General features: G+C 35.1%; 1 protein-coding gene across 8 annotated transcripts in view; it reads left to right on the top strand.

Annotated features, from left to right (window-relative positions):
* Window positions 1-15648, top strand: part of LOC105463319 (protein kinase cGMP-dependent 2) — a 155777-nt gene extending 140129 nt beyond the window's left edge. For 5 of the 8 annotated variants that reach the window (XM_011710351.3, XM_011710349.3, XM_071093566.1 and 2 more), the window contains 3 exons: window positions 818-880; window positions 10168-10234; window positions 12527-15607. In XM_011710351.3, coding sequence (XP_011708653.1) covers window positions 818-880; window positions 10168-10234; window positions 12527-12622 — 226 coding nt within the window. In that variant the 3' untranslated portion in view covers window positions 12623-15607. Of the gene's footprint in view, window positions 1-817; window positions 881-10167; window positions 10235-12526 lie in introns of all 8 variants that reach the window. The other 3 variants (XM_011710353.3, XM_071093567.1, XM_011710354.3) reach the window with 2 other exon arrangements.
* The last annotated feature ends 338 nt before the right edge of the window (window positions 15649-15986 follow it).

Genomic DNA, 15986 nt, shown 5'->3' with positions numbered 1-15986 from the left:
TGTAATTTAAAAGTAAGATAAAAGGAATAAAATCAAAGTTCAAAGAGAACAATTGAATACTTAACAAAAATGTATTGTACTCAGGCAATGGATATCCTTGATACCCTGAGTTGATCACTAGGCATTATATACACATTACGAAGTTTTTCATGTGCCACATACATTTTCACAATATAAAAAAGGAGTAATTTATTTATAATCTTGTTATTTTGAAAGAAAAGTAGTCGTGATAATGAAGTGTTATTATACGACCTCTTTCCAGCTTCATTTTGTAAAAAGTGCTCCTCTGTTCTTATTTTAAATTACCCCAATTTCTACTTACCATTAAAAATAATTTGTCAGAGAATAGGAGACTTCTGGATTTTTTTGTTTAAAATTCATTTTGCTGATTTTTTCCTATTTGAACTTTTAAAAAAGCATTAAAATTTAGTAAATTTAGAACTAAAAACCTAGCTATGGGTTGCCAGTATGAATTCCTGCATGCTTCTAAGATTTCACCTTAGATGTAAATGATTCTCTAAAGCTTGCCCTGGTTTTCTCAGCAGAGTTGGCAAGATAGTGCCTGCTTGTTCCTTATTTATTCGTACTTTATACACACATATATATACACTCCAAAGTCTAATTTAACTGTGGCTCCTCCAGGGAGGAAGTCATGTCTTTTCACCTCACTAAACTCAGATGTCTGGTCTACGGTAGCAACTTCATGCATGTTTTTTAATGAATGAATGAATGAATGGACAAATAGATGTTAAGTTTTAATTTAAAATTTTCTCAGTTGTAATTATTATAAATTGCCTTTCACAAATTATTATTTTAGGCAAAATCCAACAGAAAGGCTGGGAAATCTGAAGAATGGAATAAATGACATTAAGAAACACAGGTATGTAATTATTTCTTTGCCCAGAAAAATATAGAAATTTAGAGAACAATGTAGTACTTGCAAAAACTTCTCTCAGGGGTCACAGGGGTTCCTTTCCAGAGTTTCAATTTTTTCTTTATGGTGCTTTGCTTTTTATCTGTGTTTTAGTAGATGTAGTTATAATAATCAAACTCAAAGTGATTTATCTCATGTTGGAAATTCATATCAAGAATGACTGAAGTTACAAAAAAAGTTACAAAATCATGTCTTCAAGTCATAGCAAATTAACTTTTTATCCACTTCTGTCTTTATTATTCGTGTGTGTGTGTGTGTGTGTGTGTGTGTGTGTGTGTGTGTATGTGTGTGTTGACAGAGTCTCGCCCTGTTGCCCAGGCTGGAGTGCAATGCCACGATCTTGGCTCACTGCAACCTCCACCTCTTGAGTTCAAATGACCCTCCTGCCTCAGCCTCCCAAGGAGCTGGGATTACAGGCAGCCACCACCACACTCAGCTGATTTTTGTATTTTAGGAGAGGCAGGGTTTCACCATGTTGGCCAGGCTAGTCTCAAACTCCTGACCTCGTGATCCACCTGCTTTGGCCTCCCAAAGTGCTGGGATTACAGGCGTGAGTCACCACGCCTGATCCTAGTATGTATTTTTATTGATCTATGCTAGTTGTACGTATTTATTATACTTTGAAATATCAACTTGAAATCTGTGAAGGAATTACATTCTAATCTGGGCATTTAATTTGTAAGTAAAGGAGGATACCATTGTTGTTGTCAGTATTCAAGAGGATGGGTCACCTAAATCAACTGAAAAAGTATTATATTTCAGGTTTAATTAATATATATTTATTTTAAACGTAATTTTCCTTTGAATATCCTCAAATTCTGAACCCTCGTGGTATATTTTACTTTTTGCGTAATGGACACTGATTTCACTGGTTTCCACAGAACCTCAAACCATGCTTTATTCTTGTGCAGTAATCTGACATGTACATTTTCAGTTCTGTGAATTTTTAAAGCTGGCCTTCAGAACCATTGATAACCTTCATAAGACATCCTCTCTGATTTATTAAATATTCAAATGTGACAGTTCAAACCTTCAAGTTTTGGCTTGTTAAATCAGTGCTTGGATAACTGCTGCCATCTTTAAGATATTTTCATTTTGTTCATGATTCACAGATATAAAAAATTCTGAGAATATGTAGATAGTGCAAAATACATTTGAGAATTTTGTTAATTGAAATCCTTCGACTACACTGATGTTCACTTTTAGAAATGAAAACACCTCATTCCTTTATGGATCTTTTCACTGAGGAATTAGGGGCACATCAACATGGTATGAAAATAAAGGGAGAAGGGCTGTTGCTGAATAGAAATGCTATTCATGTTTCTTAACAGTAGCAGTACAGCTTCAAAACAAAAACAAAAAATCAACCTGCCAACTCTACTGTATGTGTTAATGAACTTACTTGAAATAAAGCCATGTATTCAATATTGTAAATTCATATTGAGGTCTGCCTTAAGGGTGTTTTTAGGAAGAAAGGGAGGGAGGAAACATAGGAAGGAAAGAAAGATAAAGACACGTGTAGATTTTATAGAATCAAAAATGCTTGTAGTATTCTAATGTTCTTTACTATCTTTTGGATTGCCTTCAGCTGTAAAACTCATTATTTGTCTTAGATTCTAATTTATTTTCTTCCAGCACTCCATGCTGTTATCACAATTTCTTTTCTCATTGTAAAATGACACAGAAACACACTATTCATATTGAGGAAACAAGTGCTCTGTCAATTAAAGCCTTTCTTCCAATATACATTCTTCCTTTCTCTCATTATAGAAGGGTCTTCATGTTTTGCTCTGGTATAGCTGGGAGATAGAAGCGATATATTTGTCAACAGGCTCCAGCTTTAGCTTTTACTTCTTCTTTACCTGAGGCTCATTTAAATGGAGCTGTCAAATTGTCATTAGATGCATGTGCAAATTGATGCTAAAGATTTTCTCACCTCAGCATAGTAATAAAGAATTTTGAATTTGCTTCCCTGTAGGGATTAATTTGTCTATTCCTTCTTAATAGGCAACATTGTCTTTGCTATATGTAATATAGAGTCTGAGTGCAGAGTATAGAGGTGATTAATTAGATATATACCAAATTTACACAGTGTCTTTGGTTGTGTAAATGCTCAGAAGCGTTTTTCATTCTATTTTCATAGTGCTTTTTAAGCTATAAAGCTGAAGGTGGGGAACATCAGAACACTTGATCTCTCTCTCCAAATGGGAGTGTTTAAAAACCTTCCACAAGTCTTTAAGCTGTGTAGCTTCTCTACTCAGTATATTCTTAGAATTAAAAACAAACAACAAGCAAACAAACAAAAAAACTTCTTTCTAAAGTTTGGCATCAGATTTTCTCAGTCTCTTCTAAAGTGAAACTTTTTTTCTTAGAGAACCAGTCACTTTAATTTTGTATTTTAAAACAATACAGTTGTATGTATCTGTCCATTCTATATTAAATAATCTTCCCCAAAAATAGTTACAGAGCTCTACTGTCTTATATCTAAGAGCTAATTTAAAACTAGGCACCAGTCATGTCTCCCAACACCTATCTTAAAAGAAGGCTGATGTACTTATGGGGTACAACTAAATCTTTCCTGACAGGAAGAGGAAACATTTGTTTCAGGTACAGGCATACCTTGTTTTATCACACTTTGCTTTACTTACTATACCTTGTAGATATTTTATTTTTTACAAATTGAAGGTTTGTGATAACCCTGCATGAAGCAAGTCTATCAGGGCCATTTTTTCCAACAGCGTTTGCTCACTTTCTGTGTCTGTGATACATTTTGGTAATTCTGACAATATTTTACACTTTTCATTATTTTTATATCTATTATAGTGATCTGTGATCAGTGTTCTTTGATGTTAGTATTGTAATTTTGAGGGTACCACAAACCGCAGCCATATAAGATGCCAGACTTCATCGATAGGTGTTGTGTGTTCTGATGAGTTTTTCAATGGCCCATTTTCCCATCTCTCTCTCTACCCAGACCTCCCTATTTCCTGAGACACAACAGAATTGAAATCAGGCCAGTTAATAACCCTACAGTGGCCTCTAAGTATTCGAGTAAAAGAAACAGTCTCATGTCTCTCACTTTAAATAAAAAGCTAGAAATTATTAAGCTTAGTGAAGAAGGCATATCAAAAGCTGAGACAGACTGAAAGCTAGGTCTCCTGTGCCAATTAGACAAGGTTCGAATCCAAAGGAAAATTTCTTGAAGGAAATTAAAGGTGTTACTCCAATGAACACACATGTATTAGTCAGAGTTCTCTAGAGGTATAGAACTAATGGAATAGATATATAAAGGGGAGTTTATTAAGTATTAACTCACACGATCACAAGGTCCCACAATAGGCTGTCTGCAGGCTGAGGAACAAGGAGAGCAATCCGAGTTCAAAAACTGAAGAACTTGGAGTCCCATATTTGAGGGCAAGAAGCATCCAGTATGGGAGAAAGATGTAGACTGGTTGGCTAGGCCAATCTCTCTTTTCACATTTTTCTGCCTGCTTATATTCTAGCTACACTGGCAGCTAATTAGATGGTGCTCACCGAGATTAAGGGAGGGTCTGCCTTTCCCAACCCACTGACTCAAATGTTAATCTCTTTTGGCAACACCCTCACAGACACACCCAGAATCAATACTTTGTATCCTTCAATCCAATCAACTTGACACTCATTATTAACCATCACAACACACATTGTAAGAAAGCAAAACTGCCTTATTGCTGATATGGAACAAATTTTAGTAGTCTGTGTAGAGGACAGACCAGACACAACATTTCCTTAACCCAAAGTCTAATCCAGATCAAAATTCAAACTCTTGTCAACTTTATGAAGGCTGACAGAGGTGAGGTAGCTGAAGAAGAAAAGTCAGAAGCTGTCAGAAATTGGTTCATGAAGTTTAAGAAAAAAAGCCGTCTCCATAACTTTAAAAGGACAAGGTGAAACAGCAAGTGCTGATTTAGAAGCCACAGCAAGTTATCCGGAAGATACAGCTGAGATCATTGATGAAAGTGTCTACATAAACAACAGATTTTTAATGAAGAATAAATTGCTTACATTGAAAGAAGATGCTGTGTAGGATTTGCCTAGCTAGAGAGGAGAAGCTAATATCTAGCTTCAAAGCTTCAAAGAACAGATTAACTCTCTTATTAGGAATGCAACTGGTGACTTGATGTCAATGCTCATTTGCCATTCTAAAAATCCTAAGGCCCTTAAGAATGATGCTTAATCTACTCTGCCTGTACTTTATAAATTGAAGAAAGCCTGTATGACACCATATCTGTTTACAGGATGGTTTACTAAATGTTTTAAGTCTACTCTTGAGACCTACTGCTCAGAATAAATTATTTTGTTCAAATATTACTGTTCATTGACAATGCACCTAGTCACCAAAGAGCTCTGATGGAAATGTGCAAGGAGATTAATATATTTTCATGGCTGTTAACATCCATTCTGCAGCCCATGAACCAAAGAGTATTTATTTTTTAATTTTAATGTTTTGAGGGTCTCATTCTGTTATCCAGGCTGGAACGCAGTGGCACAATCATGGCTCACTGCAGCCTAAACCTCAAGGAATAATTTTGATGAATTTAAAGTCTTGTTTTTAAGAAATACATTTTGTAAGGCTATAGCTTCCATAGTGATTCCTTTGATGGCTCTGGGCAAAGTGAATTGAAAACCTTCTGGAAAGGATTCACCATTCTAAATGTCATTAAAAGCATTTGTGATTTCTCAGAGGAGACTAAAATAGCAACATCAATAGGAGTCTGGAAAAAGTTGATCCTAACCCTCATAAATGGCTTTGAGAAGCTGAAGACTTAATTGGAGAAAGCAAATGCAGATGTTCTAGGAATAGCAATAAAACTAGAATTTGAAGTGAAGCCTGAACATATGACTGAATGTTGCAATCTAATGATGAAACTTGAACAGATGAGGAGTTGATTATTGATGAGCAAAGAAAGTAGTTTCTTGAAATACAATCTACTTCTTACAGAAATGCTGTGAACATGTTGAAATGACAACAAAGGATTTAAATGTTACATAAACTTACTTAATTGATAATGTAGTAGCAGAGTTTGAAAGAATTGACCTCAATTTATTTATTTGTTTATTTATTTTTTTTAGACAGAGTCTCCCTGTCACCCAGGCTGGAGTGCAGTGGTGTGAGCAGGGCTCACTGCAGCCTTGAATTCCTGGGCTCGAGTGATCTTTCTGCCTTAGCCTCCTGAGTAGCTGGGACTATGGGTGAATGCCACCATGACTGGATAATTTTTTAACAATTTTTTTTTTGTAGAGACGAGTGTCTTGCCATGCTACCCAAACTCCTGACCTCGAGATCCTCCCACATTAGCCTCTCAAAGTGCTAAGATTATAGGCATGAGCCACTATGCCTAGCCTGACCTCAGTTTTAAAAGAAGTTCTACTCTGCATAAAATGCTGTCAAACAGTATCACATGCTGTAGAGAACTTTTATGAAACAAAAAGTTAATCAATGCAGCAAACTTTATCATTGTCTTATTTTAAGAAGATACCACAGCCACTCCAACCTTCACCAACCCCTACCCTTGTCAGTCAGCAGCCATCAACACCAAGGCATGACCTTCTACCAGCAAAAAGATTATGACTCATTGAAGGCTCGGATGATTGTTAGCATTTTTAGCAATAAAGCATTTTTAAATTATGTACATTTTTAGACATAATGCTGTTGTACACTTAATACATTGCAGTTTAGTTTAAACATAACTTTTATATGCACTGGGAACTCCAAAATTTGTGTGACTTGCCTTATTACAGTGGTTTGGATCTGAGGCTTCAATATCTCCAAGGTATGCCTGTATTTTAACATTGTTTTTGATATTTGTAGTCTTTGAAATTACTTTCAAGAATAGGCTCTATGAGTCTTCTGAAATGAAGAAGGAGTTTATGTGCTGTTGCTGCTAATATTTCTCTGGTGAATATTTTTTATACACCAGTGCATACTGGTGTTAGCATTACTTAAAATGTGGTTAGTGTCAAAACGCCATGTGTTAAGTGAATAGCCACGCATGTTAAGTAAATATTGTGATAAATCAGATTGTAACAAGTACTCTGTAAGCAACACATGGGTTGTTTGATTCAGTAGATTGATGGTAATGATTTGTATTAATATTTGTGAAGCACCTCTGAGTAGAGCATTGTAAAATATGTTAAAAGAAATTGTTGCCATATTTGGTGACGAAAGAAAAGAATCCGTAGAACTGTGTACCTAGAAATCCCTAAAAGTGGAGGTTCAGTCTCTGCAAAAAAGCAATGGGTAGAACAAAGAGAGGACTTCTGTGGTTTTACAGCAAGGGCAGAGGAGGGATATAAAACAGCTGGGTTGCTGTCTGACTCTCACTCTTTGACTGGAGTTTCAGCAGCTTATGGCAAAATGATATTTTGGTTTAGAATAGCATCTGAAATGGAATGCACTAGAATCTGCTCTCTCTGTTTTTCATTCCTTTTCTATTGCTAAGCTTAGACTTGTCATGGAAAATCCAGTCAAGCACTGAACCAAACCCAAATCTGGGGATGAGAAGAGATTGAGAAAGGTGGAAGAGCCTAACTTCTGGTATGGCCAACAGACAGAGTAGTGTGACAGCCTCCTGAAAGTCTCCCTGCCTTTAATCACAGGGACACATCACCATCCCATTCTGGCCCCTGTGGTCATTATTTCTAAAGCAGCCAGAAGTAGCTTTTGAAAACTAGCTTGTGTCATTGACTTAGAGCTTTCTGATTCTTTCACTACATGTAGAAATCTTGATTCCTTACTGTTCCTGCAAAGCTCTACATGATCTAGCCTCTGGGTCTTTCTCAGACTCATTTTTTTTTTCTAGTTTCCTCTGCATTCACTACACTTCAGCTCATTCCTTCCATCTGGAAGGGCTTTGCCACAGATCTTCCCATGGTTCCCCCTTCTCTTCATTCAGGCTCTTTCAAATATCACTTTTTCGAATACCACCCTAGCTATTAGCAGCCCCTCCCAACCTGTTTCTATTCCCGATATCATCTACCACTTTATTCTCTTTTATCTTCCTTGTATTTACTACTACCTGAAATTAATTTAATAATTTATATTATTTACTTGACTTTTTTCATCACCTCCCAGCAAAACAAAAACATCTTAAAACCTTCCACAAGTCTTTAAGCTGTGTAGCTTCTCTACTCAGTATATTCTTAGAATTAAAAAACAAACAAACAAAAAAATTTCTAAAGTTTAGCGTCAGATTTTCTCAGTCTCTTCTAAAGTGAAACTTTTTTCTTAGAGAACCAGTCACTTTAATTTTGTATTTTAAAACAGTATAGTTGTATGTATCTGTCCATTCTATATTAAATAATCTTCCCCAAAAATAGTTACAGAACTCTACTGTCTTATATCTAAGAGCTAATTTAAAACTAGGCACCAGTCATGTCTCCCAACACCTATCTTAAAAGGAGGCTGATATACTTGTAGGGTGCAACTAAATCTTTCCTGAAAGGAAGAGGAAACCTTTGTTTCGGGTACAAGCATACCTTGTTTTATTGCACTTTGCTTTACTTACTGCACCTTGCAGATATTTTATTTTTTACAAATTGAAGGTTTGTGATAACCCTGCATCAAGCAAGTCTATCAGGGCCATTTTTTGATGCCTGAGACCAAGTCGATTTTCCATAAATATTGGTTGGCTGGCTGAGCTGACCTCAGTGTGCCAGTAGAAAAGATCAGTGGCTATAGAACAGCATGATTTCATGTTCTTGATATAAAATCCTGAGAGACAGAGTAGATTGTTTCTATTCAAGAGAAATGAGGCCTCCTGACTCCTGGTGTTAGATATTTCTAGACCATCAAGCTGGAAATATATGCTTGAAATACATGAAGATCAATCAGATCAGCCCTTTTAGATTAATGATGTGTAAGTAATGATGAAAGAACTTCCGCTTAATCCCATATTTTCACAGATTACTGTAAAATACTTTTTTCTGTGTAAGTGTGTTCCTTTGCAGAGTCATTCAGTCACTCAACAAAAGTTTATTGAGCCCCTGTCCCATATCAAGCACTACTCCAAGTGTTGGGGCACAGAGAAAGGGAACTAGATAAAAATCCCTGCCCTCATGGAGCTTGCTTTCTATTGGGGAGATAGAAAGTAAACACGATAACTAAGCCAAGTAGTATATTAGATAGCTATAGATGCTAAGGGGGTAAAATAAAGTAGGGAAGGAGGATAAGAAGCGTGTGTGTGTGTGTGTGTGTGTGTGTGTGTGTGTGTGTGTGTGTATTTGTGGGGGAGAGTTGCAATTTTAGATTGGATGACCAAAGAAGATCTCACTGAGAAGATGACCTTTGAGAAAAGACATGAAGGTGGTGAGAGAATAAGACATGGAAATCTAGAGAAAGAACAATCCAGCCTGGAGTACAAAGGCCTTAAAATGGGAACATCCCTGGCTGGTTAGGAAAATAGTGAGAAGACAAATGAGTTAAGAGAGAAAGAAAGAGAAAAGTAAAACAGTGGTAAGGTAATGGAAGGATGGTGGTAGAAACAATGATTTTAGGCCTTGTAGGTTACAGCAAATACATGGAATAGCCTTTGCCCTTTATACTGAGTAAGATGGAAAAGGTGGGGGAATATTGAACCAAAGCATGTTGTGACCTGACTTTGCTATAAATGACCAATCTTGCTGCTGAGTTATCTCCAGCACAAAAGTAGGGCTGGTTCCTTGCTAGTAGAGTAAAGGTGTTGAAGACTGGCCAGATACTGAATATAGATAGAATTAGAATCTAGCACTGACAAGATTTGCTCATAGACTCAGGTAGGATATAAGACAAAGAACAACTACAAGAGTTTTGGTTTGAGCAACTGGAAGAATTAAGATAAGGTTGGTGGAGAAAATTTTAAGCTTCTGTTTGGAACTGATACATGCCAGATGCCTATTAGACATCTAATTGTGAGAAGATGAATAACAATTGTAGACCTTAGCCTGTAGGCTGATGGAGGGGTCTTGGTTGGAAATAGAAATCTGGGAATAATTAGTATGTAAGTGCTATTTAAAGCTGTAGCAGATAACTTGACACACGAATACTTTATCATCCAAGTAATATTCCTTTTTGTCCTCTCTTTCTCTCTTTCTTTCTCTCCTTCCTTCCTTCCTTCCTTCCTTCCTTCCTTCCTTCCTTCCTTCCTTCCTTCCTTCCTTCCTTCCTTCCTTCCTTCCCTCCTTCCTTCTTTCTGTCTTTCTTTCTCATTTTTCAGGTGGTTAAATGGTTTTAATTGGGAGGGACTGAAAGCACGGAGCCTTCCATCGCCTTTACAAAGAGAGGTATTGTATTTATTATATTACTTTTTTCCCCAGGGACTTGTTTTTGTACACAGATTTTAGATGTATGTGAATGTATATGCCCATAACAGATTTTAGGTGGTTTTTTTTGAAAAACAGGTTTTTTTAAAATTAAGTGAATTTATCTTAGTAATTGTGATTATACGGTGAATTTATCTTAGTAATTGTGATTATAGGGACTAAATAGTACTGCCTAGTTGATGGACATTAACTTACCTATCAGGAACCTAATACATGTCAGTGCCACTTAAGTCCCAAAGTAGTCAGTGTTGTTCAGGCTGACAAATGACTGTAGAAATTTGATGTGAACAATGTATGTAACTTAAAATTTTCTAACAGTCATGTTAAAAAGGTGAAAAAAAAAACAGGTGAAAATAATTTTAATTTTTTATCATAATACCTCCAAAATATTATTTCAATATGTAATCAATACAAAATAATAGTAAGATAGGTTATGTTTATTTTTCACACTGAATTTTCTAAATCCCAAGTGAATTTTACTGTTACAGCACATCTCAGTTCAGATAAGGGACATTTCAAGTGCTCAGTCACTTTGTGTTGCTGATGGTTATATTATTGGATAGTGCAGCTCTAGAGGAAGCAGAACTTCAGCTAACATGGGAGTAAGAATATCTCAGGAATGATCTAGGTCAACATACTACTAAGTTTATGTTAGTGTTTTTTCCAAAAGAATGCAAAGATCTGTGTTTCCTCTTATACATTTGTAGATGATATCTGAATTTTTTTCCTCAAAGTGTAGTTGTGGAGAATATGATTTCTAGTATGTTATAAATATTGACATTTTAAAATAAAACACTACTGTTACTTCATTCCTTTAAATGTGTCTACTATAATCTAAATACCATTGAGATTTAATACATATCAGCCACTTATAAAGTGTGGGCAGAAATATTGTATCACTCCTTTTCATCATATCATCATATTTTCATTCTATGTTCCCTATAAGATTTCATCCTAATGTAAAATGTTTCTATGCTTGACAATCTTTCATGATCATTCTTTAAATGCCTTTAAATTTTAGATTTAAAATTTGTAATAACATCAATATTTCTTCTCAATTCTGTTATAATTACATTTTTATGGCATGCGGCATAAATATATTATGAATTTCTAAAGGTCATTATTGTACGAACATTTTTTGAGAAGAAATTATTTCATGGTACCTATGGATAGATATTGTTTATTAAAAGAATGGGATCAGATTCAGCATCAATTCTATTCCTTTTTAAAATTATTGTTATATAGATACAAGTTCTAAGAGTTGTGTTCTCACATATATCAGTGGGAATGGAGGGTTTTATTACAGCGATGTCACTTTGAGCTCCTGAATGATCTCTAGCTCTGTTCCTCCACCACATTCTCATCTATCATAAATAATATTTTTAATTATTTTTCAGCTGATCATTCAATCAGGCACTACTTACATTTGTTTGAAAGCAGAGTTAGAAATCATTTTATTTGTGAAATAATTTAATACCAGCATAATTTTAGTCTTTCAACAGGGTCACTAATATTTTGAATTGTTCCTTTTTTGGCATTCTGAATACTTTATATGGATCAATTAACCGTAAAAAATTTCAGGACTGGTGAAAAACTTATACAATGGAAGAAGAATGCTGGCAGATTTTGATTTTAAAAGAGTTTTCAATTAAAAAAATAAATAGACATAATTTCTGTCACTTTTTTTTTTTTTTTTGAGACGAAGTCTTACTCTATTACCCAGGCTGGAGTGCAGTGCTGTGATCTCAGCTCACTGCAGCCTTCACAAACTCTCAGGTTCAAGTGATTCTCCTGCCTCAGCCTCCAAAGTAGCTGGGATCACAGGTGTGTACCACCATGCCCAACTAATTTTTATATTTTTAGTAGAGATGGAGTTTCACCACATTGGCCAGGTTGGTCTCGAACTCCTGACTTCAGGTGATCCACCTGTCTCAGCCTCCCAAAGTGCTGGGATTACAGGCATGAGCCACAGCGCCTGGCCTATTTCTGAATGTTTTCTTTAGGAAAACTCCTCATGCCATGTAGTTACTATTGAATGTTATCTGGTGACCAAATGTATTTGGTTGTAAAGAGAAGATCTCATGAGGCTGAGACTAGGACTCAAGAATGATAATTGGTCATTTTTTTCTAGTATGTAACTTCCAAGTGGTTGCAGTATGAAATCAGTGTTCTGATATAAAAAGCATTACCCATATGTGATAGCATGCTTGGTCAACATTATTCTTCCTTTTGTTTTAATTATCTCTGTATTAGCTCAATGGACCCATAGATCACAGCTACTTTGACAAATACCCTCCTGAAAAGGGAATGCCTCCAGATGAGCTATCAGGCTGGGATAAAGACTTCTGACAGAAGAAAAGTTGATTACTGCCTGTACACTACAGAAGAGGACCTCAACGATCAATAATCCAACACATTATTTTCTTTTCAGAGTATTATAATATCTTTGGAAGACCATTAGGGAAAAGAAATCCCTGCACAAGGGGAAGAGGAGAATGGTATGGATGTGATTCTGAGTTATAATGTCTCATTTAGATGCTGTGGATTGTTGATGTATTACATTCTTTGCTTTTCTCAACTGCTAGAGGCTACCCCATTTTCCTTTCCACAATCAGAGCCATTTTTGTTTAAGTGGCAGGTTTTTCTGCGATATATTGTTCCATTCTAATCATATCCTTCTAGTTTGAGTACTACTAACGTTTAAAAAGGGTCTTGTCCTTGAATAACTAAGTCATACAAATAGAAGGAAAAACAATGGTGAATTTTGGAGAGCTCCCCAGCTCTCAGCAACTTCATATAAGCATGATGGCATCTTAAAATGGTGGTTTGCAGAAAGCATGGTAGCCAACAGAACCTCCTGACTTTCACCTGCTTTTAACCTGAGAGTATATTAATATGCCTCTGACATGAGTCCAGGGAGAGGCAAGATTGAGCAATAGTCAGTGGTACCTTTCCCCAAAGTAATTGAATCAATCAATCCAGTCAGATAATTATTTTCTATTGGGCAATAGAAAAAAAAGTAAAGCAAGAACTATTTTCTTTCCTTTACGATCAGCTGTGATACTTTAGACACTTTTCAAAAGCCCTCGTTCAAGATAGTTACAAATGTGTGGTTAAATGATGCTAAAATATTTTCACCACCAAAGTAGAAAATATGCTGGAACAAAATTGTGAAGGCTTTTGCCTTCCAGTAAATAGAAAGGAGAATATATTCTAATAGGTAAGACTGCTAACTCTGAAAATCTGAGGTATTTTGAAAAATTCTGTGATTGTTGTTATTAATAAACCAAAATTGTATAGAATCATCGTTAATTTTTAATCTAAATCCCATTGACAAATGTTGATGCACTGTAATCACTGCTGAGTTAATAGTTCTTTTTAAAGACATCTGAGTCATGGATGGGTTTATAAATTTAGATTGTTAAGACAGGCAAGCCACCGGAAAAGTGATGGGATTTCAGAAGTAAAAGGGACAACAGCATTCCTCCTATCCCTTCCTTGCAATCATCCAAATAATAAATAGGATAGTTTCAATAGCATGGGATCCTAGTACCTAAGAACTTTACTGATGAATGGTTGTATGTATTGACCATGATCATTCCCTTACCCTTCTTCCAAAATGAATGAGAAGCAGAGACTTTTCTGTAGTTTTTAAATCTAGCAGAGTAAAAATGCTGTATAAGTTCCGGGATTATTCGAGCTTCTGGTTATATTTTCACATGATAATGTTCTATGTCAAAAGCAACCTCTACTCAGTCCCCACTCATAATTTCATCATTCAGAAAAAAGCCAGCTATATGCTTCCTTAACGAGTTAAGCTAGATAAGTGAAGCCCAATCCAGAGAGGTGCATCCTTAACAAATTAGATTTCCACATTTATAATCCTTTTGCTGAACCAAAGAGTTTTTGTTCCTGGAGCTGTATTTTTAAAGATTATGTATTGTACATAGAATAATCATTTTTAAGAGGATTGACATAACCTGCTTAAAGAATTTCTAAGAGTTTTTAAAGATTTTTATTTGAATTTGGTTTGTTTGTACTGTATGTTTTTCCATGTATATATTTTTAAATTACCAACATATAAAGATAGAAAATTTACGTATTGGGTGGATATTAGGACTGTACAGTTATAATAGGAATGATATTCTCAAAGCTGATCAATAGTTGTAATTTTTAAAACCCTACATATATAGAAATAAAAACCAAGTTAGAGTACTACAGGTTTATTTTTCCTGTGATTGACCATGCCAATGTGTTATCCTCCCATGTGATTTTTATTGTTTCCTTAGAGTACTTAAAAGATGAAGAAATGAGAGATTGAACCATTAAATAATCCCAACTCCACTATTTACTAACTGAGTGACTTTGGGAAAGTGATTTAGCTTTTTTGAGTACTAGCTTTCTCATTCATAGAAAAAGGCAGAATAAAGTAATATTTACTTTAGAGGCTTGTTTCAGGGATTAAGTTATGTAGAGAGTCTTTTGCCCGGTATCTGTGAAATAACCATTGCTGCATAGACGGGAGCTACTGTTACTGTCTCTATTAAAATTAAAGGGGCCTTAATAACCATTTAGTCCTGAATCTTGTGTATCATTGGTATCTGTATGCAGAATTGTACTGATCAAATCCAGTGTCTGTCTTTTTTTTTTCTTTTAAATCATGAAGTAAAAATGATTGATGAAAAACTTCGGTGTATGAGATGAAGGGTTAACCCTCACTAAAATGAAGTGCTTCATTAAGTTAACCTAAATTTTATTTTTTATGAATTAAAGATACACACATATAAGGAAATACAGAAAATTACCCTCATATATGCAAACCCATCATTTTCCTAATCATTAAATCATTCCCAATCTCTCTTGTTAGGATATAAACTTAATTTTTCATCCTTGAGCTTCTTCCAAGTGGGACCAACTTTTCATAATTATAGGTTCTTAATGTTTTCTTAAAATATAAACACATCTGAAGAAAAGAGAGTGTAGTAGTGAAAAGTAAGAGATTTAGAGAAGAAAAAAAGACTTGGGCTTGAATTCCAGCTCTGCCCAGATTTATGTAACCTTGAACATTAAACCACAGCTTTATTCTTCTGGAACTTGGAGATATACATTTAAAGCTTTGAAACCTTGCGCCAGAATATTATTACTAGTAGGTCATTCATAATAAACATTTGAAAATAAATATATATGTATTTTTTGGGGCACAATAACAAATCCTTGTTCTTTATTGCTAAACATTGTACTAGGAGTATTTATATCTTAATATATATAAATAATCATTCACACAAGATTCTAAAATAATTGTAAATACACAGATAGTTGACTTTATTCAAAATTTTTTATTTATTGGCCTTAAACATGCATTTTATTTAAAAAAAAAAACAGATGCTCATTTTATTTTATTTTTAAATTACCTGAGGGCTCCAGTATGATGATGATTATTATTATTGTTATTTATATCTTTCTCTCATTTAAAAAATTCTACATTCAGGGTGCACATGCATGTTTGTTACTTGGGTATATTGCATAATGGTGGTGATTTGGCTTTCGATGTACCCATCACCCAAATTTAAATATATATTTTATTCATGATTTAGCTCTGATGGTTTTGCATGGCTTAGTCCCAGTTGTTATAACTGTGTAACAAATTACCCCAAAACTTAGTTGCTTAGAACAACCATTTTGTTACTCTCCTAGATTTCATGGGCCAGGAATT

Source organism: Macaca nemestrina, chromosome 3, assembly GCF_043159975.1.
Source record: "Macaca nemestrina isolate mMacNem1 chromosome 3, mMacNem.hap1, whole genome shotgun sequence".
Lineage (NCBI taxonomy): Eukaryota > Metazoa > Chordata > Mammalia > Primates > Cercopithecidae > Macaca > Macaca nemestrina.
The sequence above is the reverse complement of the archived record's forward strand: the minus strand, read 5'-3'. Positions and strand labels throughout refer to the sequence as shown.